General features: G+C 33.0%; 1 protein-coding gene across 5 annotated transcripts in view; it reads right to left on the reverse strand.

Moving 5' to 3' along the window:
* The window catches only part of LOC145297709 (rho GTPase-activating protein 44-like), a 473,021-nt gene that overhangs the window by 47,272 nt on the left and 402,217 nt on the right, over window positions 1-23,532 (reverse strand). For all 5 annotated transcript variants that reach the window (XM_080143912.1, XM_080143911.1, XM_080143909.1 and 2 more), the window contains one exon: window positions 1,405-1,720. In XM_080143912.1, the coding sequence (XP_080000038.1) occupies window positions 1,405-1,720 (316 nt within the window). The remainder of the gene's footprint in view (window positions 1-1,404; window positions 1,721-23,532) is intronic.

Raw genomic sequence — 23,532 nt, forward strand, 5'->3', positions numbered from 1 at the left:
ATTTATCTTTAGTTGACCTTTGATAACTAAATATTTTCGTTTACTAGCCAAATAGAAAAGTTACTAGCCAAACCCACGTGATTTTTAGAATATGACATCTTTGTTCTGTGAGGATTATGTACATAAAGTTTTTTTCATATTTTTTTTAATAAGTGTAATTCTAAATATACAACAAATTTTATCTTGATACTTGAAGGTATAAACATTCTAATTTCTTCAGATGTTTTTTAAACAGCCTTCGTTAAAAAAAAAAAAGTATAAGAGTTCTATTAAACTTTTATTGTTTAAATAATTTAAGTGCATATGTATTAGTGTTGGGACGATTAATCATAAATCGAGAAAATCAGAACATTTTAAGGTATCAGAATTGGTATTGGAATCAGAGATTGTGCTTACTTTCTGATGCCAAAAACGATTATCGTAATTGTTTATTATTTGGTTTACTTTTATTTAAAACTTAATTTTCCATTACTGCTACTAAACATAAAATGGTCAATGTGTATTGTTTTAAGCTACAAGCAAAATGAAAATGTTCAGAGTGTATTTTTACGTTCACAAAAATACCCACATGGGTTTTTATGGTAATCTTAAGAAAATCAACTAAAATGTTTTGACTATTAATGAGGGTATGACTCCCAAATTATTTAGACTATCTTATTTATAACTATGGTTAGGTTGGTTGGTTGGCCGTTTTTATTTTACGGCATATCAACCATTTTTGGGTTATTTAATGCCAAATCCAAAGATTTAAGAAAAATTTTTTAGTAGAATATATTTGTTGTTTTCAAGTCGGTTTCTATTTAACCCATAGTTGGAACCCTAACAGGTACTACCACTCCGGGTCAGAGTGGACCTGGGAGCAATGGTAATTAAAGGGTGGCTCCACACTCCCCAAAACCTGCAAGCTGGGGTCTCACCACTGGATATAGTTTAAGGTCATATCCAGGACCCCCATTGAGGGACTTTTACCCTCTGCAGGGGGGCAGTCGGTGTATTCTAATGCCCCACCGACAGGGCCAACTATGGTTAGGACAATCAATAAAAATATCGAATTTTGGATTCAAGTCAGTTCGTTGTCAACCTCCATCTTGAAATGACTGAATCATGATTGCATTGATTCTTCGCCGCCATCTTTATTATTAAGAATTACTCAACACTCAAGATCGTGACTTCATTGATTCTTCGCTAATTCGATTTACTACCACCATTTTTGTTCAACACAATGTCTCAACACTTAACAGTAAATAAATATTCAGTGATTTCAAAAGAATTGGAATCGGGAATTTAAAACAGAATTGGTAATTGTATCAGAATCAGGAAAAATTTTGAAATCGTCCCATCACTAATATGCATATAAAGATATTTAGTTGTGCACGTACAAGCAAGAGATTTACAATTACTTACCTTTCACTTGGAAGATTCACACTGATGCAACTTGCGGATAAATTCTGCGGCTTTTTGTAGAGTTCCGGCGTGTAAGGTAGTTGGAAGTTGGGCTGAGTATGGGACGAACCGAGTACTGGGAGGGTGTGACATGTGGAATTAGCAGAAGCAGACTCTGGTTGGGCCAAGGTGATGGTGGGCGGTACTACGGCAGATGCTGGTACGGGCGTGGCAGAAGGGCCGCTAAACGATGCGGACATCACTTCCTCTGGCACAGAGTCGCCGGAACTGTTGCTCGTCTCCGCAGATTCCAACAGTGTTGCCGAGAAGTCAATCTCTACAGGAACCAGGAAATAAACGACAATATAAACAACACACCTACATACAACAACAATAAACAATAACAACGACAATAAACAATAACAACGACAATGCTTCTACTAATACTACTACAACTACTATTGCTACTAATATTGATAACTAATCAAAATACCCGTCTACGCTGGATGAAAGTTAAGGGTACAAATTACGTCTTTCACTTCTTCAGATAAGATGATAAAAACAGAACATTTACCATTTATTTTATCAGTTATTGCTATAAGCGATGAAATTCTTTGATATATAATAATAATAATGTGTATTTAATAACTACCTGAAGTAGCTATCTATGTCGGATAATACAAAGTTATAATTATAATGTAAAAAAAAAAAAAAAAAAATTCCATTCCTTGATATAGCTTCAATATACTAATAAAAACTAGCATAGGTAACGCAAACGCCTGACCTTCTGGGCCAGTACGTTTTGAAGTCGATTAGGTTTGGTCAATGTGGAGGAAACCCTTCATATCAGACAATTGCTATTTATTTGGACACTGCCAGAGTGCCCCCTTTTTTTTGGGGGGGGGAGCTGCCTCCCCCTCCCCCCACATTAAAAAACAACCTTGTGTCTAATTTGCTTTCGTGGGGAAGCAAATAAATACCTACTAATAAAAACTGGCCCATTTAGAGTGTGTGGTATGGTCCCTGGCCTTAAACTTCCTTGCTTTTGGTAGTGACAAAGAAAATGAATTCCAATAAAGCAGAGAAAGGAAGGGTGTAGCAATTAGAGCTATTTGCTTTTTAGCGTTTGTCGAAATCGCTTTGCAATTCAGTTACAAGTGTTGGCTAATGAGCTGGAAGATCGGGACCAACATTTATATTTGATTTCCCTTTGCAAAATTTTCAGCATTGTAAAGCAAGGATTAATAAAAGTGGAGTCATCATGAGAAAAGAGTGATATCCTCCCTTACATCTGTGCAATGAAATGGGAGCCTTTTAGTCACCATTAACTATGGCCAACCATTTTACTTTTTATACTAAAAATATCAAGCCATTTTTAACGATTTTTTTTTTTTTATCTTAAATTTTAAATACATGTTAATTTATCCTAAGGGGAAGGGAAGAAAGTTCCACCATATTTATAATAAACTCTCCATCTCCTCTTTCCTTTCTTAGCTCTTGCTACTTCATTTTTTTCTTTTGACTATACTAATTCAGATGATGTGTGAAAAAAATCAAAGTTAGCTACTTTCGATGCTAACAAACATAAACCTATACAGAAAGCTACAGTTACTACATTGCCCTACACTTATATGCACACACACACACACTGTAAATGAGGAAATAGAAAATAGGTAGAAACATCAAATTTTTGTAAGCGTTGATTTATACATTGAAGCTTAGCTTTATAAAGTTAAAAAAAAAAAAAAAAAAAATCAAAATGGCGATTTTTTTTTGGAGAGGAGGAACAAAAAAGTAATAAAGTCCTAATATCACAAGATTGGGAATTTAACCCAAAACATCCCAAACCATTAGTTTTAATTTAAAAATAGAAAAAAATAATTTTTTTTTCTCTCCAAAAACAGAAACTCATGGCAATGATGAAAAAATTTAACTAATTAAAAATAAATAAATAAGTATATATATATATATATATATATGATGAAAATAATGGAAATAGTATTCCGACAAAATAGAGAAAATAAAAAGGAACAAACCGTATTATGTGTTCATTAACCTTTCGTCTTTATTTCGAGACTTCCTCTGGATGAATGAGATTAAGAAAATTGGGTTTCTTCCTCTGGATGAATGAGATTAAGAAAATTGGGTTTCTTAATCTCATTCATCCAGAGGAAGTCTCGAAATAAAGACGAAACGTTGATGAACACATAATACGGTTTGTTCCTTCTTATTTTCTCTCTATATATATATGTATATATATACTTCAGAATAGTTTTTTTAACAATCAGTTGGTATGGAAACCTGTGATTATAAGGTTTACAAAATATTACTGGCGGTAATATTATATAAGTTATCCCATCTAAATAAGAATTGCTCGATATGCAAGATAGAGCAAATAAATTGTGATTCAATGAATTTCAAAAAACCCTTATTGAAATGAAGTGGTTGAGTTTCATATCAAAGATTTTTATTATTCTAAGCAAGACAAAGAATACTTTAGTATATTAATCTATTTAACCTATATGGTTTCGATGTCTACCATCTCATCAGAGGAGAGAAAATATTAGCAAATATTTATAAAGGTATCTACCCAAATATGGCAGAGACATTTCAAGAGGAGTGCTTGTCGCAGAGAGGATCTGTTGCACTGAGAATGAGCAGCGGCATTTGAGATGACCGGTTACTAGTGAACACTAAACAATAGTGATTGAACACCTCAAGCCTTCGTATGTTGCTTGCTCTTATTGGCCATGTTATACAACTGTAGGATAGAACAGTGTAGATAAGAGGTGAATAAATCAAGATCATAACTACAAGCGAAAATAACTAAAAATAGCATAAATTAACATTTCTACCCAGTCATTTATCTCGATTAGTTGTTGTGTCCCGGCGCTGAGTCACTTTTGTCCCAAAAGTTGCTGACAATCCTGCATTAAACATAGGTTAAGACTTGCCCCAGTGGCAACTTTACTGAAGCAATATTTTTCTCCATAGGAACAGTTCTTGCAGTGTCAGTAAGAGCAGCATTCAGCAGAGAAGTTGTTCAGTGTTCAATGGGCTTCTGCATTTGGTGGTGGTTGATTTGTTGTTCAATTTGAGCTCTATGCGGTAAGTTCTGTGATGTGTTTCTTTTAATTGTATTATAGTCTGTGTGTTACTATTGGTTTAAATTAAGTAGAAAATTAAAGCTAACAGAACTCTTGCTTTTAAAGTTTATCGTATTTTGTAAGCTATTGTTGCATCGATCTTGGAATGCTTGGTATTATTATTATTGTTTTTTCTTTGTTTTCATTTGATCAGTTTTAGTTTGATTAGCCATAAGATTTACATTATTTTGATCTACAACAATCTCACTTCATAAATTAAATAAAAGGTTTGTTTCAAAAATCTGTATCGCTTCCTGAGTTCATAAAGATTTTCAAATTTAAAAAGATGCACCTGAAGAAGGTCAAAGGTCAGAAGTTAAATCAGCTTAAAACAGAAAATAACCAAAATCAGAACAGCAGTACACATAATATTGATGTTTTTTTTTTTGTTTTTTTTTTTTAGAATTTAGTTAATCATTCATCTATCTTTAAAATCATTGGCCAACACAATGATATCTGGTAACATAGGCGAACCTTTATTATGTACAAGTTAGTTTTAATCGAGTTTATGAAAAAGTGAACTGGAAAAAATAATTTGATTTTTTCTTTGATATATTTTTCAAAGAAATAATGTCTAAAAAGAATATTTAAATGCTGTTCCTCCTCTCTCCTCCATTTTCACCAATTTGGGGGTCCCCTTACACAAGTGTGTGTGCATAGATAGAGATCATGCCATTCGTGACACAACTGGCCATTCGACGTTGGTGAGACCACATTCAGAATCGTCCACATGATCACAGTGGAGACAAGTGTCATGAACGTGTGCGACTAGTGAAGATATACAACAAAACATTTTTTTTTCTTTTTCAATTCGTGGCTTGAAATGCACGTTACATTTACAGACATACAGACACATCAACTAAAAAAAAAAAAAAAAATGTAAAATTCATCGCTTAAGATTTTTTCGTTCTTTTTTTGCCTTAATATTTTTTTGTCCCCCACTCAGTTGAGCTGAAAGCAGAAGAAACAAAGTGATGTCATACAAAAAAAAAAAAGAAATAATAATTAATTGAAAGGAAAGACATGAACTAAAATAGAATCAAATGAAACCAAGTTCATAGCTAAACAAAATATAAAACATTGAATCCGAAACTGAGTTAAGACAATCTTGCTTTGAATTATCAATATATATTTTCTTATTATTACATATATATAATTATTTAAGATATGATTGCATCATGTAGTAGTAATAGTAGTAGACAAAAATAAAAAACGAAATATAAAATAAAAATGAATATAAATGTATGAAACAAAAACATGAAGAGAAAAGAAAAAAAATGGAAAAATGGAAGAGAAAAAAAATGGAAGAGAAAAAAAATGGAAGACAAAAAAAAGAATGGAAAAGACAAAAAAAAGAATGGAAAAGACAAAAAAAAAAGAATGGAAAAGACAAAAAAAAAAGAATGGAAAAGACAAAAAAAAGAATGGAAAAGACAAAAAAAGAATGGAAAAGACAAAAAAAGAATGGAAAAGACAAAAAAAAATGGAAAAGACAAAAAAAAATGGAAAAGACAAAAAAAAATGGAAAAGACAAAAAAAAATGGAAAAGACAAAAAAAAATGGAAAAGACAAAAAAAATGGAAAAGACAAAAAAAGAATGGAAAAGACAAAAAAAAATGGAAAAGACAAAAAAAAATGGAAAAGACAAAAAAAATGGAAAAGACAAAAAAAATGGAAAAGACAAAAAAAAAATGGAAAAGACAAAAAAAATGGAAAAGACAAAAAAAAAATGGAAAAGACAAAAAAAAAATGGAAAAGACAAAAAAAATGGAAAAGACAAAAAAAATGGAAAAGACAAAAAAATGGAAAAGACAAAAAAAATGGAAAAGACAAAAAAATGGAAAAGACAAAAAAATGGAAAAGACAAAAAAAATGGAAAAGACAAAAAAAATGGAAAAGACAAAAGAAAAAAAGACAAAAGAAAAAAAAGGGAAAAACAAAAGAAAAAAAAGGGGAAAAGACAAAAGAAAAAAAAATGGAAAAGACAAAAGAAAAAATGAAAGAACGAAAGGAAAAATGAAAAAAGAAAAAAATGAAAGAAAATGAAAGAGAAAGGAAAAATATCTAAAAATAAAGGTTTAAAAATTGTTATAATTTACAACATAACATCTAAAACGATTTCTCCTAAATTTCATTAAAATTCATAAGAATGTTGATCCATATTAATAAAATCAATTATTTTTAAAAAGTTATGTTAGATTGAGATTTTCAGACAAGTTCTTGTGTTAAATACATGAAAAGCGGCTGAAATTATTTCTCTCGTTAACTATGAACTTGTAGCAGTGGAGGCAAAAAGCAAATGAGCATTTTCTCTGATAAATCATAAAGAAAAAATTGGTTATCATTCTTTAAAATTTTAGTGAAAATTGGCATAAGTTTCCTTTTTTCAAATCAGACCACCAGGATGAACTTTATTTCTTTAAAATCTTAAGGGGTACTACAAGATGTCAAAATTTGAACGTCATAATTCTCCCAAAAAGGTAAAACTTTGAAAAACTGACTTCACTTTTAGAGGTTCAAGCAAAACCATTGTACGAGTCAACTTTTGCTAAAATCTGAAGGTGGTGGTTCTATGTCCTTTATGATGTGTCAGAGAATACACCAACAAAAAACAAAAGCATCACATATGATGATAACGAGAGGATTAAAAAATCAGAATAATAATCGATTTCTATAATTTGAAGAGAAAAAATAGAAGCAAAGAAAAAATCTTAACCAATTCAAGGGGCAGTTAAAAACATTGTTTTTTTTTTTTAACTCCCGGAAATCTTCCAGCAGAAAATAATTTCTCGGAAATCTTCCAGCAGAAAATAATTTCTCGGAAATCTTCCAACAGAAAATCTTGACAAAATAAAAATTCACTTAAGGAATTAAAAATGAAAGGGAAAAAGAAGCATTGAGAGAAAAACATGGTTTCTTTAATAATGAAAATAACTGAATTAAAAAGTTTAATAAAATTAAAAAATAGTTTAATTTAAATTAAATGTTTATTATTGCTCCAATTTTTTTTAGTCATTTTTTATAGGTAAAGTGTTCTTCAATAAATGTTGTTTAAATGAATCGAAACTGCTTTATTGTTGATGTGCAAGTCACAAGAACAAAATGGAGGGCTTTTTTTCTGAACAATACTTAAAATCATACTTTGTAAATTGATACAACTTTTCTGTCCAATCCAATTTTATTTATTCTATCAGACAGAGGACTTTATTTACATATAAATCTTTACGCTCTCTCTCATTACGATCTAAGAAAAAGCAATAGCTTTTCTTTGCCTTTTGGCCAAGATCAAAGTGTAGCATCTGTTCCGGCAGATACTGCACTTAAGATAATTTGTACCAGTCAATGGAGGGGAAACCCTCTATACTGGGACAATTATTATTTTTGGTAACCAGAGTGCCCCCTTTTTGCCTACTTTTAGGGGAGCTGGTTTTTACCTCACATTAAAAACGGCCTTGTGCCTAATTTGCTCAGTGGGGGAGCAAATAAATACCATCTGCTTAGGTTTTAAGATATAACATCAATTCCTGAACAACCATTCCTGGAAACATTTTCTTTTAACCTAGATATTTGTGTTCATATTCAAAACTTTACAACTTAAAAAGATATTACACTCTTTGGTTATAGTCAGCTAGCGTACTTTCTAATTTTAGATGTAGCGCTACCACTTTCATTGTTCTTCAGTATTTCTATTGTGGAGAAATTTATTGAAAATAAAATATAAGAAAAGGACATTATTAAAAAGTATACAATAAAAGTTAACAAAATTATAACAGATAAAAATAACACAATTAGTCTTTATTTGCACTTTTAATAACAGAATTAAAAAAATACATTTTTATTTTATTTAAAATTTTATAATAAATGTATGTTTATGAAATTATAAAAATAGAAGTTATTTTCAGACTAAATGTGGTGTTTTTATCTGTATAATTGTTTAAATTTTTATTGTGTAATTTTCAATAATGTCTTTTTCTCGTATTTTATTTTAATAAATCGCTTCATAATAAAAAATACTGAAGAACAATAAAAGTGAAGGAACTGACTTGCCCTGCCACTGCTTCTGGTAGTGCTACGCTGGAAATTAAGAAGTAGGTTAGCCGACTATAACCCACTCCTTCCAAAAATATAATGGATTAGCATTTCCAAAAGTCAATATTGGTAACCATTACGATGACATTATACCACGAATCTCAGACAAAATGAAGGGAAAATCATTTGCGCTAGTATGAACATGTACTGCAGATAAACAATAACACCATTGTGAAAATATGATTAAAGAAGGAAACTCTGAGCAAAAGATCAAAAGAACACCCCAAACAATGGTGATTGGATACCAAAAGGACACCTCAAACAATGGTGATTGGATACCAAAAGGACACCCCAAACAATGGTGATTGGATACTTTACACCAAGATCACAAGATAGCAGGATTTTACTCAAACCAAGTCCTTGACCATGGATGAAGAAATCCAATGTGGAAGAATAAAGGTGACGAGATTTGCTGTAAATAGAGTGAATGTAATTACATTTCAATTCTACCCCCCCCCTAAAATGCCAGTCATGAAAATAAAATGTTTTTTACAACAGGGTCACCACTTATCACAGCACAAAGGCTACTCGAGGACAAGGATTAATGAGCGTCAGCTAACCAGTGAGACCACTCTTTAATGATCAGTAATGGTGGAAATTGGTAGAATTGGATTTAAGATGGTGGCTCTACAAGAATGTGTTTACGTTGGGCTTGAAAACGACCATGTTATAGTCAGCTGGAAAACAGTTCTGCCATATTGTGTTCCACAAAGTAGCAGTTCTAAGAAAGAAACTTTGCTCATGGAAGTTTCATTTCCATTCAGGTACATGAGGGAAATTACTGACAGTGGTTGTAGGTAAACGAGTGTTAAGAATAAAATTTTCTGCAATCAAACAGTACTTGGTACAAATGAAGTTCATATTATGCTCGACTTGTCCACCTGGTTTCAGTCATTAATGTCAAACAGTTTTTTGTTTTTATCGACATTCAATGATAAGCACACGCGAATATGATGTGCAAAATTGTTGATTCCGACGTGCTCTTCTCTTGGGATTGCCCTAATTTTGACTATTATGACTCTCTTCAGTTCAGAAAGTCTGGGGATTGCTTTGATAGACGGTATCTTTGAGATAAAAATCTGGAGCGGCTATGGTCCAGTAAATGCAAAGCCTATTCAGACCCACAGGTCCTTCAGATGAGACACCAAACTGTCCCCAAATTTTGCTTGAAGTACAATAAAAAAAAAATTAAAAAAATAATAAATTGTATCAGTAAAACATTTGAATCAAATTTAATTTAACGAAAGTAGAAAGTGAATCTTGACTTTACTTTCAACGTAACCCATTTCCGTTATTTTGTCCTTTAGTCCTCACATTCCATGAACGATACTTCTGACAAAGAGAGAAGAACTTATTTTCTGGGCCAAAATTAACGATGAAGAGGTATTTTTATTTTTAGCTCCTTATATCAAGTGGCTTCATGTCTTGTCTGAAACGATTTTCATTAAAAAACAACATTATCAAAGTATTAAATACTTATTAATTAAATTCAGTTTCCAGTTTTTCTCCAAGTTGTTAAGAGAGCAAATGAAGAAAAAAGTTTCAACAACATGGAACTAACTCTTGCTCCCCTTATTTTCTCCTTTAGTTCTCGCATTCCATAAGCAATGCTCCAAACAAACAGGGAAGAATTGCTGATTTCTATGTTGGAATATATCCATAAAGTATTTATGATTTGCTAGTTATTATTTTTTTTTTACCTTGAAGTGATACTTTTTCAACTACTTATATCAAGTAGTTTCATGTCTTGTCTGGAGCGATTTCCATTAAAAACATGCATACAGTTAAAATTAAAAACTGACCCTTGATTTTGGTTAAGAAAAATATTCATCAAATAACAAGAATAAATAGAAAGAATAAAATTCTACAAATAAAGTAAAAAAAAAAAAAAAAAAAAAAAAAAAAAAATCATGAAGTCATGAACTGTCAACTATAAAGACAAGAAATTGTTAATGATTGGTTGATTAATACACTTGGTTGATGTCGAGTGTACCCTGATAAATGTATGGGTTGCTGCCAATGGTTTATTTTCTGCCTGCCATCCAATGAAAATGGCTGTTATTTAAGGAAGGAAAAAAAAAAAACAATAAAAAACAAAACAAAAAAAAAAAACAATCAGACATTCAAACACAGCTGCAAGATATGAAAACCAAGCTGGAACAAGCCTCGGATAAGGTGGTTAAAACAGTAGGGGGAAAAAAATAAAAAATAAATATGGAGATTAAATTAAAAGAAGAAAAAAAGAAGATGTAGAGAGGAGTCAAAGTAAGAAGGAAATAGAGAAAGGGAAAAAGGAAGAAATGCAGCAGAGAAACAAGAAAGATGCAAAGAAGACAAAAGACATATATATATATATATATATATATATATATATAAAAGGCTTGATTTAAATTTATTAAAAAGAGGGAAAAAAAAAAAAAACAAAAAAAAAAAACAATCAATTTAAAAATCTCCCATATATAATTCAACTAGCTGGCAGCTCAGGGTTGCTCGGTCGTACAATACACTTAAACATGATATTTTAATTTATGCAGATTGCGTATGTATTAGTAGAGAATCAATCTTCTATTGAATATTATATATTACAGGGAATAATTTACCCAGTGGACTAATTCGCAAAAAAAAAAAAAAATAAATAAATAAAAAAATAAATAAATAATAAAAAAAAATAAATAATGATAATGTCGTTCATCAAATTCTGTCTGTTTATGATATCACGTCAGCTGATATTTGAGCTTGAAAATGAATGCTCTGGAAAAGTCACTACTGACTGATGTTTAGTTTTAAAATATGCAAACAAAGAAATGATTTGCGGTGATTTTAAATGGTATATCTTCCTTTATTGTAAATTGAACTCATTAATAAGAAAGAAAAAAAAAATTAAAATAGTGAGGACACCCGGGCTTGAACAGGGGATCATTCAATCTTTAGTCAGATGCTCTACCACTGGGTTTCTACATTTGGTGGTAGTTGATTTGTTGCTCAATTTGAGCTCTATGCGGTAAGTTCTGTGATGTGTTTCTTTTAATTGTATTATAGTCTGTGTGTTGCTATTGGTTTAAGTAGAAAATTATGGTTAACAGAACTCATTCATTTCTTGCTTTTAAAGTTTATCGTATTTTGTAAGCTATTGTTGTATCGATCTTGGAATGCTTGGTATTAAGGTGTCCCAGAATGGTGGAACAGGAAGTTGGTAACCCTAATTAGTTGTAAGATTTAACTCTCATATTCATAATTGTTTTTTCTTTGTTTTCATTTGATCAGTTTTAGTTTGATTAGCCATAAGATTTACATTATTTTGATCTACAACAATCTCACTTCATAAATTAAATTAAAGGTTTCAAAAATCTGTATCGCTTCCTGAGTTCATAAAGATTTTCAAATTTAAAAAGATGCACCTGAAGAAGGTCAAAGGTCAGAAGTTAAATCAGCTTGAAACAGAAAATAACCAAAATCAGAACAGCAGTACACATAATATTGATGTTTTTTTTTTTTGTTTTTCTTTTTAGAATTTAGTTAATCATTCATCTATCTTTAACATCATTGGCCAACACAATGATATCTGGTAACATAGGCGAACCATTATTATGTACAAGTTAGTTTTAATCGAGTTTATGAAAAAGTGAACAGGAAAAAATAATTTGTATTTTTTCTTTGATATATTTTTCAAAGAAATAATGTCTAAAAGAATATTTAAATGCTGTTCCTCATATTAACTCTCATATTCATAATTGTTTTTTCTTTGTTTGTTTTGTTTCATTGATCAGGTTTAGTTTGATTAGCCATAAGATTTACATTGTTGGTGACAACAGCAGGAAATCAATTGTTATTGATAAAAATAAATTACTATTCCCCCGAGCAATGCTGGGTAACCCTGCATATTTTTTTTTTTAATAATTGAAAGAATCTTTAATCAAATTATCATTATTTAATATTTGAATTATCATCAAATAAGACCTTTGGACAATTAAAGCTTTCTTTTTGTTAGTGAATCAACTTTGAGGGTCCCACCTTTATGAATCTCAAAAGTATTAAGTATTATTTTTATGATTAATATTATTTTTAATAAGGATCGAATATTTTACCATCTTATTTGCATACGCATATTTATCTCCACGAGTGAACGATTTGGGGCAATTTTACCACTATAATTCCCTAGTAGGGCAACCAGAGTTATCCAGGAAAATTCGTTCTGGCAAAAATTTACTTTCACCATGACTAATGTTTGTGCAAAATTTCCAAAAATCCAAGGCGTGGTTATTGAGAAAAGTATGAACAAATGAATGGATAAACGATTTGAGGGAAATTTTACCTCTATAATGCCCTCTAGGTGGGGCAACCAGAGTTATCCTGGAAAATTCGTTCTGGCAAAAATTTACTTTCACCATCACTAATGTTTGTGCAAAATTTCAAAAAAATCTAAGGCGTGATTATTGAGAACAGTGCAAACAAATGAACGGATGAATGGGATTGAATTACTAGGTCCAATCCTTCCTTTGTCGGTGGGACCAAAAATGACAAAATTGGGTAATAAATACAGAGTTAGAAGAGATGCAACTTACATGTGGGTTACAGTTAAATTAAGACAATAGCTTATTAGATCAATTAAAATATTATACTTCAAACATAAGTCAATCCCAGAACTACAGTATATTTTATTTATTTTACATGAGTAAAGTATATAAGAAAAAGCTATAGGAAAACAAAGTTTAACTAATTTAACTTGTTGCCTTGACCTTTGTGATAAGGGTTAAAAAAAAAACGTCAAAATTAGACACCCTCTTAAAAAAACAAAACAAAAAAAGCCCCCCCCCCCCCCCAAATACAAAAAAAACTGCCAAGCAATATTCCTTCCCCACTTATGTGTGCCAAAACTTGGTTAGTGTTAGAATTAATTCCCGGCACACACACACACAAAAAAAAAAAAAAAAGAAAAAGAAAAAAAGAAAAAAGAAGAATAAAAGAAAAAAGAAAAAAAAAGAGCCATGGAAGAGTAAGTTATATATGTAATAAACCACACACTGAGCACATAACTATATGCTATATTTGCACTCGTGGAGAACCACACATATGAGGGAGTGAAAATAATGCTAAAATCAGAATTCTCAACATAAGGTTAGATTAAGCAGAAGAACAGAAAATTCCATTAGAAGTTAAAGATCAGACTTAGGGCTAGAAAAATATGTTTAAAATGCCTTATAAACAAAGAAGCTAAAAATAAGAAATCATTATATTGTTATAGAAGATCAAGTCAAAAAATCTTGTTCTAACTTAATCTTATGTAATATCATATATAAATAAATTTTATGCTTTTATTTTAAATTTAATTTGCTTTCTACCAATCTCACGAAAGAACAAGTATATAAGAATAATTAAGAGGGACTTATCGCAACACTTTACTGCAGTTTCACAAAAACATCTGCTCGTTAAAAGTGTATTTCTATCCCACATGCACATATAAACATTATAAATGTGATACCGCAAACTTAAACCACTCCCCAACCTGGAACAAAATCATTAAAAAAGAAAAAAAAGAAAAACAAGAATGTCTACTAAACACGATCATCAAACATCTTCAATATCACAATGAAAATGTTTGCCAAGGCAGCATCATATAAGGATACTTCATCCAATGGGTAAAAGCCTGACCAAATATTTAAAATATCAGAATATTCGAAGCCCATATAAGATCCCCTTGGTACGACTATAAACTGACTCATAAGAAATCGTGCACCTTCTCCTAGTAATTTTATCACAAATAACAGCGCTTAGCTGCACACTCAACCAGACAGGATGAATTCTTGTATCAGGAATCCGGCAAGACCAAGACAAAACCACAATAAAGATAACATATAACATAGTTGTCAATTAGGAGGCGGGAAATTAGTGTTCTTCACTAACTTAATGTTTGAGAAGTAGAGAAAAACATGGATTGAACACTCATATCATCTTATATAGAATTCAAGTGTTAGCATCGGGATTGATTTCTGAGAGCTAACCGAAGTAAAACAATAAAGAAAAAAAAAAGAAAAGAAAAAAAGCAAGTCGCTGAATGGCCAAAATAAAATGAAGAAAAAAAAAATAGCAACAAGGTAAGAATAAGAGATAGTACAGGAGGAAAACGGATTTAATAGACGAAACGTTCCTGTCAAATCAGTTAAACTTTGACAGGGAAGGGGAGAGAATTCCTTTAAATTTTAAGCTGCTTACATCCTTAACAAATTTCAATTTTGTTTTTTGTTCAAATGATAAGCAGTACTCATCCTTATATATTCTAAAACTTTTTTTTATATAATTGTTATGAACCAATAATCTTCAGATTTTTCAAGATGGAAACTCTTTAAACCTGTATTGTTGATTGTGGAGTCATTGGAATTTCCATCTTTTTTTTTTTTTTTTTTTTTAAACTTATATTCGCCCCAAAACAGGGCACATTACTACTGAGACATAAGAGGCTACTGTGAAACTGGGGTCAGATTTATAGGGGTATCCTAAGTAGGAAGTTGTGCAGCAAGAAATTTCTACATGCTGGTATTGTCAGGGAAATAGAGATTCCAAAGGCTAGGAGTTTGGCAGAAAGAAGAGAAAACAGTCTTTTCAAACAAGAAATCATTAATATCGAATGCAACTTGTGTTAAAATTTTTGTATCCTCATTAATACCAGTAGCAGCATTCCCCTTGAATATGTCAAATTTATTGAGAGGTGCATGATTGTGACAGATGTATTGAGGTGTCATTTCCACTTGGAGTAGATGTTTTTGCTGGAGATGTCCATGTCCAATTCTTACTGTTTAACAACAATATCCTGTCTTTGGTTAGACAAGGATTTTGTTTTCCAATCAAACTATCGATTAATGTTTGTATAGTTTTTTTTGTTTGAGAATTTGTCCATTTTGTTTTTTTTGTTTTATTAAATGTCTTTTATGATCCTATTTTTTATTGCCTGTTTATCAAAGTCTGTGATTGCCATTTTGAGACAGTATTGTTTGTTTTTTTTTTGTTTCTTTTCAGGAAACCAATAGAAGATTTTTATTTTGTAATTATTCACCTTCCTCTAAGGTGTTCTGTCTGTATGCATAGCAAGCAAGGATATCTCAGGCGAATCGTGGAAATAACAGCCTTGCTTCTGCAGATGTGCAACAACCATTTTCCTGTGTTTTGAAGCAAAACCTTCCCCTAATTCATATGTAAACACTGAGTTGTGCTGCTCTAGGCCTCAAGGATAAATCTGCAATTTTACAAGTATAACGAATAACTATGGCTAACGAGGAGGACTTCATGCAGATCAGACAATCCTGAGGCACAATCTTCGGGAGTTCTATGCAGAAGTTTGTTTTATGCTTATCGTTAAGGAAGCTAATATGCTGAGTTACACGGGGTAGGTGCTTGAAAAGGGTCACAGTAGTAAATGACTTTTGCTGTTGATGAAACCGTAAATCAAAATTTGAAAACTAAATAAAATGACTAACGAAATAAAAAAATTAAATTAAAACCACAGAAAATTATATTTGAATGAATCTTTAAAAAATATTTGTTGTCATACTTCATTAATAATCTTTACTTTGTACTATTCACGTTTTTTTTTTTTTTTTTCATAACATTGTATTGTCTATATTAAAATTAATAGACATTTTCAGCTGTAAAATTAGATCTGCATTAGATCTGAATTTGATTCTTTGGTAAAATCATGGTACCCAATTGCTGAACCCTAGATCACATGATATTCTTATGCAGTGTCAGGCAAAAGAAAATACTTTCGCATTAAATTTTTTAAAACAATTTCACAAAACCTAGCATTTTTCGGAGTAGCAATTTAATATTTTCTAAATCTGATTTTAGGATGTTTAAATTTAAAGATCAAAACTGATAAAGAAAGGGAAATGACAATAACAGCTGATGTGTTTGAATCGTTTGAGATTTTTTTTTCAAAATTGTTTTTGTCATTTCCTACTTAAAGAGAGCAGCAGTTTTAATTGTCAAAACTAGAAGTATCATTAGAATGTTTAAAACAAAATGTTTAATAATTCAAGTTTTTTTTTTTTGTGGCAATTAAAAACATCCAACTTACAGATGTTGTAGAAAGGTTTCTAATGAGAGGTATACCCTCCTTCCCTCTTGGCATATGTTGGAGGAATAAAGAGGAGTACAAGTCGTCATATGACAACATTAGTTTTGTTTTATGCAACTGGCATTTTCAGGGGAGATAACTCTTGTAACAAATGAGACAGAGACATTTTAAGCAAACATTTTTCATTTATAATGCAAAAATAATATGTAACTAAACATGTATGTGCACAGATACATACACATGCACATATGTATATACAGTCGTACCTTTATAATATATCAACTGCATATGTATATACATACACGCAAAACACACACACACACACACACACACACAGAATATTGCCCTTTCACATGCACCACTTGATTCCCTCTTATAATACCTTCCCCATGCACACTAACAAAGTTTCATGAAAAGAAGAATAATCATTCATTTGTGTTTTTGTTCAATAAGATGACAAGACATTTGTGCAAAGCAAAAGCTGTTACACATAAAGCGAATAGAAGTTGGATTAAAAAGACAGAAAAAAAGGGGAGATAATCAAAAGAAGTGTCCACAAGCATAAAGAGAAATAAAATTTAAAAAAGAAAAGAAAATGAAAATTAAGCATGGCCATTGTTTTTTGTTTTTTTTATTTCGTTCAGCAACTTTGGTGAATAAGTTTATTTAAAAAAAAAAAAGCATTATTATTTGAAGCCGTGCAAGGCGAAAAAGATTTTTGCAAAAAGTTCGAATTAAAAATAAAATTAAAACAATTAAAATAAGTTTATTATGATGAGGAACAAAGAGCATGATAATCTGAGTAAAAGGAAGAGGATGAACACACATATAAAGCTTTTCCACCTCATTTTATTCTAGAGAAAGAGTGGGTAGATGGTTGATGTAAAGAGGGCACAAAGAGAAATAGAAGGCGGGGGGGGGGGGGAAGGTACAAAGAGAAGGAAAGGTAGGTAGAGTGTATGGGTAAGACGGGTAGAGAGAGAGAGACAGAAGACGGAAGACGGGTAGAGAGAGAAGAGGGGTAGAGAGAGAGAGAGAGAAGAGGGGTAGAGAGAGAGAGAGAGAGAGAGAGAGAGAGAGAGAAGAGGGGTAGAGAGAGAGAGAGAGAGAGAGAAGAGGGGGGAGAGAGAGAGAGAAGAGGGGGGAGAGAGAGAGAGAAGAGGGGGGAGAGAGAGAGAGAAGAGGGGGGAGAGAGAGAGAGAAGAGGGGGGAGAGAGAGAGAAGAGGGGGGAGAGAGAGAAGAGGGGGGGGGAGAGAAGAGGGGGGAGATAGAGAAGAGGGGGGAGAGAGAGAGAGAAGAGGGGGGAGAGAGAGAGAAGAGGGGGGAGAGAGAGAGAAGAGGGGGGAGAGAGAGAAGAGGGGGGAGAGAGAGAAGAGGGGGAGAGAGAGAGAGAAGAGGGGAGAGAGAGAGAGAAGAGGGGGGGAGAGAGAGAGAAGAGGGGGGGAGAGAGAGAGAAGAGGGGGGGAGAGAGAGAGAAGAGGGGGGGAGAGAGAGAGAAGAGGGGGGGAGAGAGAGAGAAGAGGGGGGGAGAGAGAGAGAAGAGGGGGGAGAGAGAGAAGAGAAGAGGGGGAGAGAGAGAAGAGAAGAGGGGGAGAGAGAGAAGAGAAGAGGGGGGTGAGAGAGAGAGAAGAGGGGGGTGAGAGAGAGAAGAGGGGGGAGAGAGAGAGAAGAGGGGGGAGAGAGAGAAGAGGGGGGAGAGAGAGAAGAGGGGGGAGAGAGAGAGAAGAGGGGGGAGAGAGAGAAGAGGGGGGAGAGAGAGAAGAGGGGGAGAGAGAGAGAAGAGGGGGGGGAGAGAGAGAAGAGGGGGGAGAGAGAGAAGAGGGGGGAGAGAGAGAAGAGGGGGGAGAGAGAGAGAAGAGGGGGGAGAGAGAGAGAAGAGGGGGGGGGGGGAGAAGAGGGGGGAGAGAGAGAAGAGGGTGAGAGAGAGAGAGAAGAGGGTGAGAGAGAGAGAGAGAAGAGGGTGAGAGAGAGAGAGAAGAGGGTGAGAGAGAGAGAGAAGAGGGTGAGAGAGAGAGAGAAGAGGGTGAGAGAGAGAGAGAGAGAAGAGGGTGAGAGAGAGAGAGAGAGAGAGAGAGAGGGTGAGAGAGAGAGAGAGAGAGAGAAGAGGGTGAGAGAGAGAGAGAGAGAAGAGGGTGAGAGAGAGAGGGTGAGAGAGAGAGAGAGAAGAGGGGGAGAGAGAGAGAAGAGGGGGAGAGGAGAGAAGAGGGGGAGAGAGAGAGAAGAGGGGGAGAGAGAGAGAAGAGGGGGAGAGAGAGAAGAGGGGGAGAGAGAGAGAAGAGGGAGAGAGAGAGAAGAGGGGGAGAGAGAGAGAAGAGGGAGAGAGAGAGAGAGAAGAGGGTGAGAGAGAGAGAAGAGGGTGAGAGAGAGAGAAGAGGGTGAGAGAGAGAGAGAAGAGGGGGGAGAGAGAGAGAGAAGAGGGGGGGAGAGAGAGAGAGAGAGAGAGCGAGAAGAGGGTAAAGAGAAAAGAGGGATAGAAAGAAAAGAGTAAAACAATGGGGAGATACAGCAACTAATAATAGCCATGAAATAATTCTTTTCGTATTTTAAATCCTAAAAAAAAAAAAAAGAAAAAAAAAAAGAGAAACACACACAAAACATTAATCCCTATTTAGCAACACCTTTACATGCGACTCTGGGCTGATGTTTAAGGCCGGTATCAAACAACTTATAATCACCATAATTGGCATCCTCATGAGAGGTACCTCAGGCAATCGGTGATAATCCTCCTTTCTGATGAATAGGAGCAAGAAAAGAGTAAATTTTTTGGTCCCAAAAGGAAGAGAACTTAATGGACACCGAGCAGAACCAAGAAATCTAATCAAAGCCTGAAGAAAAAGCGACTTATGAAATGAGATATACGAAAGTTACAAGAAAAGTTAAATCGTAATGGCTATAAATCTAAGTGAAATAAAATATCCAAAATATGTTTCAAAGGAAAATGAAATAAATTTTTGAAAATTTAGAAACCACTGAGAAACATTTAAAAACTGTTTTGGGAATGATCAATTCAAAGAAATACAAACAAAAAACAACGAAATATGTTCAACTAAATTGAATATTTTTGAACAGTTTAAGAATTTGTAATTATTGAGGAAGCAATTTCACTCTTGATACACTCAAGTCAGCAAAATATTTTTTTTTTTTTTTTGATAACGGTATTTAATGTGAAAGGAGAAACACAAATGTCACACAATTTAATTAATATAAAAAAAGAAAAGGAAGAAGTGTGAATGAGATAAACAGAAAAATTGAATGATAAAACAATCAAGATATTTATTTGGAGGGAAAAGACGTTAAAAATGGCAGAAAATTACATTCTGGTGTATGTAAAATTTATTACTTTTACAAAAGTGTAATTATATATATATATATATATATATATATATATATATATATATATATATATATATATATTGCTAAAACTGTGGACGTTGATATATGACCTGCTTCTTTAGATATTGTCACCATGCACACTGGATAATTTCACACACACACAGACATGTTAAAGCCATCATTCATCATTTATGAAGTAATCAGTTTTTAAGTAAATATTTCTTGAAAATAATCTTTTGAGAGAGAGAGAGAGAGAGAGAGAGAGAGAGAGAGAGAGAGAGAGAGAGAGAGAGGGAAAGAAAAAGGGAGAAGAGAGAAAGGGAAGGAGAGAGAAAAAGATAAAGGGAGAAAGAGAGAGAGGGGGAAAAACGAAGGTAAATATAAAGAAAAAAAGGAAAAAAAAAGAGAAAAGAGGGAAAGGGAGGAGAAGAGGGAAAGGGAGGAGAAAAAAGAAAGAAAAAGAGAGAAAGACAGAAAAAGAGAAGAGATGAAAAAGAGAAAGAAAAAGGAGATTGGGGGGGGGGGAGATAAAGAAGGAGAGAAAAGAGAAAGCGACAATGGAGAAAGTAAGAGAGAGAAATGATAGAGAGATGTTTAACTATATAACAAATACTGACCCAACGGACATGAGTTGTTTTGTATATATATATATATATATATATATATATATATATATATATATATATATATATATATATAAATAAAAATAAAGTGTTTTGTATATTTTAGTTGTAATGTAAACGGAAGTTTTCATCTTTTAAAACCAGATCAATAAAAATGATATCATATGAATCAATGCTAAAAAAAAAAAAATATGCATTAATTTTCAAAAGATTCAAGTTATGTTCACCAAACTGTTTATACAATATATGTGTTATTATAACTTAATTTATATAACTATTTCTAGCTACCTATGTGCATACATATTTTGGCTGAAACTGCGTCAAACCAAATATTCAATGAAAATTAATACAAACTCAAAGAAGACCATATTACCAAGAAAGGGATATCATATAACCATAATCTAGCCAGCCATCCGCTCACCGAAGAAATTAATTCATGTTTCAATAGAAACTTATTTACATGGTGGATTGATAAAATTTTAGCCAAAGAAAAGGCGACATGATTCCATTTCCATTTGATGAAAACCGGTTTTCTTTTGATTGCAGACCATCTACTAGTTGGCCAGTTGTGTACAAATCTCAGGGCAATAGAAGCCTTCTATCCTGTCTGAAAATGACAATGTTCAATGAGTGAGATTAGAGATCGCCACTGCACAACCTATGCTCTCTACCGATCCCAGTTATGACAACAGGACCATTGCCAGCATCCTCAAAATGCAAATTCGGGTGGTTCAATGTTTGAGGGTGCAGCCCAGTGCATCAGATGACCAGGGTTATGGTCTTTGGTGTGGTTTCAAGTGAGGGCCACATCATGCCACCTCACATCTTCGAAGTCGGTTTGAAAGTCAACACCAAAGTGTATCTGGATGTGCTTAAGAGTGTGGCGATTCCCTGACGTAATCAGGTAACTGCTGGCAGAACTTGGTTGTGACAGCAGGACTCTGCGCCGGTCCACAAGTCCAAAGAGACCTAGGCTTGGCTTCAGAAGGAGTGCCCCCCTCCTCCCCCAACCCGAATCCGTTGGACTACTTTCTTTGGTCATACGTTAACATCACCAACATAACCTCCCACAATACCAAACCCAGCCTGATCGCCACCATCCACCGAGTATTCGCAGAGCTCCCGCCAGCGCTTGTGGAAAAAGCATGGTCCCTGTTCTAGACTCATATTGAGGCAGTGATTAAAGCTGAAGGCTGCTACATTGAATTAATGCCAGCTCTACTACAAAATCAAGTTACCTGAATTGATTTTTTTCAATAAAGTTTCAAAAAAAAAAGCTGTAGTGTTGTTTTCTTTAGGGCAACAAATTCATCGTTTTACCCTGTAAAATAATTTTTATGGAAACATTTTTTTATTAGCTTCCACCTATGCTCACATAATGCTCTCTGTTTGGAAATAAGTTTTTTTTTTTTATTTATTTTCAGTTGGTATTCATTTTTGATTGAGGCTTCAGTTAAAATATGTATGCACATATGTAGCCAGAAATGTTTGTATGAAGTAAACTTTATGCTAAATAAGTATACCGTTCTACTGCATTTAGCACTATTACATAAGATTAATAAGATTGTTTATCTAATTTTCATGAATGAAACTACACACGGAAGAATATATAAAATCCGTTAAAACTTCAGCTGTAATCAAAATACTAGAGTTCAAATTATAACAAGGAAATAGATTCTTTAAATTTTATAGAGACTTTGATTTTAATTTTTTTTGTTTATTTCTTCCAAGCAATTGTCTTGACTGTATCAAATTATACATAAAAAAGTAAGATATGTTCAGTCGGTCTCATCAGTGGGGTTGTTCTAATATGTTAGTGTTGGGACGATTAATTAAAACTTTTGATGGTATTGGAAAAATGTGTATATTTTCCAATGTTAAAAAACGATTCTTTTAATTGTATTTTGCATTTTATTTGGTTTTAAAGCAAAATCTTCCATTATAGGTAGTAATCAGTGGTGGGATTCAAATTTTTTAAGAACAGGTTCTAAATTACGTGAGTCACGCAACACTTGTGAAGTTTGATAGTGGGCTAATTAATACAGGTCTGAATAGGGGTTTACTTAATTTTAACAACCGGTTCACAGAACTCATAATATTTTAAGCACTGGTTCGCACGAACCGGTGCGAACCGGCTGAATCCCATCACTGGTAGTAATGATAAAATAATATTTATTGATTTTAAACTACCAATAAAACTAAAATCAATAGATCACCCCCCACGTGTATTTTTACATTTAAGAAAATATCTGCACATTTAACATATGTTTTTATGGTAAACAGGAAAAATAACTATAATTTTTAGAGATTTTTGAAGAATTGGAACCAGGAAAAATATTTGAATCATCCAATTAGAATTTTTTAATTTTTAATAGCGGAAAAAAAGAAAAGAAAAATGCTTGTATGTGAGAAATCGAGGACCAAGTTCAGAGGCTTGCACCAATTAAAAAAAAAAGAAAAGAAAAAGTGTTCTCTTGCAATGCTGTGTTGAACTGATTATGGGGAAGGGTTAAAAAAAAACAGTGATGTTTAGAAATTGGCAAGCAGCATTTATCAGGCATGAAATGATCCTAGGGGTAAGATGGAAGATAGTAGCAGCAGCGGTAGTGCTGGTGGGCAGTGGCATGTTGGTGAAGGAGTGTGTGTATGGTTGGGGGGGGGCACATGATCATGACAAAAACACTTCCAAATAAACAAAAGGGAGAGGAAAGGATAAAGTGACAATAAATAAAAACCTTTAAAATACTTTAAAATAACTGAAACAATGAAAAGATACAAAACACCATATAAAAATAAAAATGTGCAAATATAAAAATGTTATCACACATATTTTTTTTTTTTTTACCAGTAACAACTTAAGATATTTTAAAAGAAATCTCAAATGACTAT

The sequence above is a fragment of the Euprymna scolopes genome, chromosome 18, assembly GCF_053919585.1.
Source record: "Euprymna scolopes isolate OS-2025 chromosome 18, ASM5391958v1, whole genome shotgun sequence".
NCBI lineage: Eukaryota > Metazoa > Mollusca > Cephalopoda > Sepiida > Sepiolidae > Euprymna > Euprymna scolopes.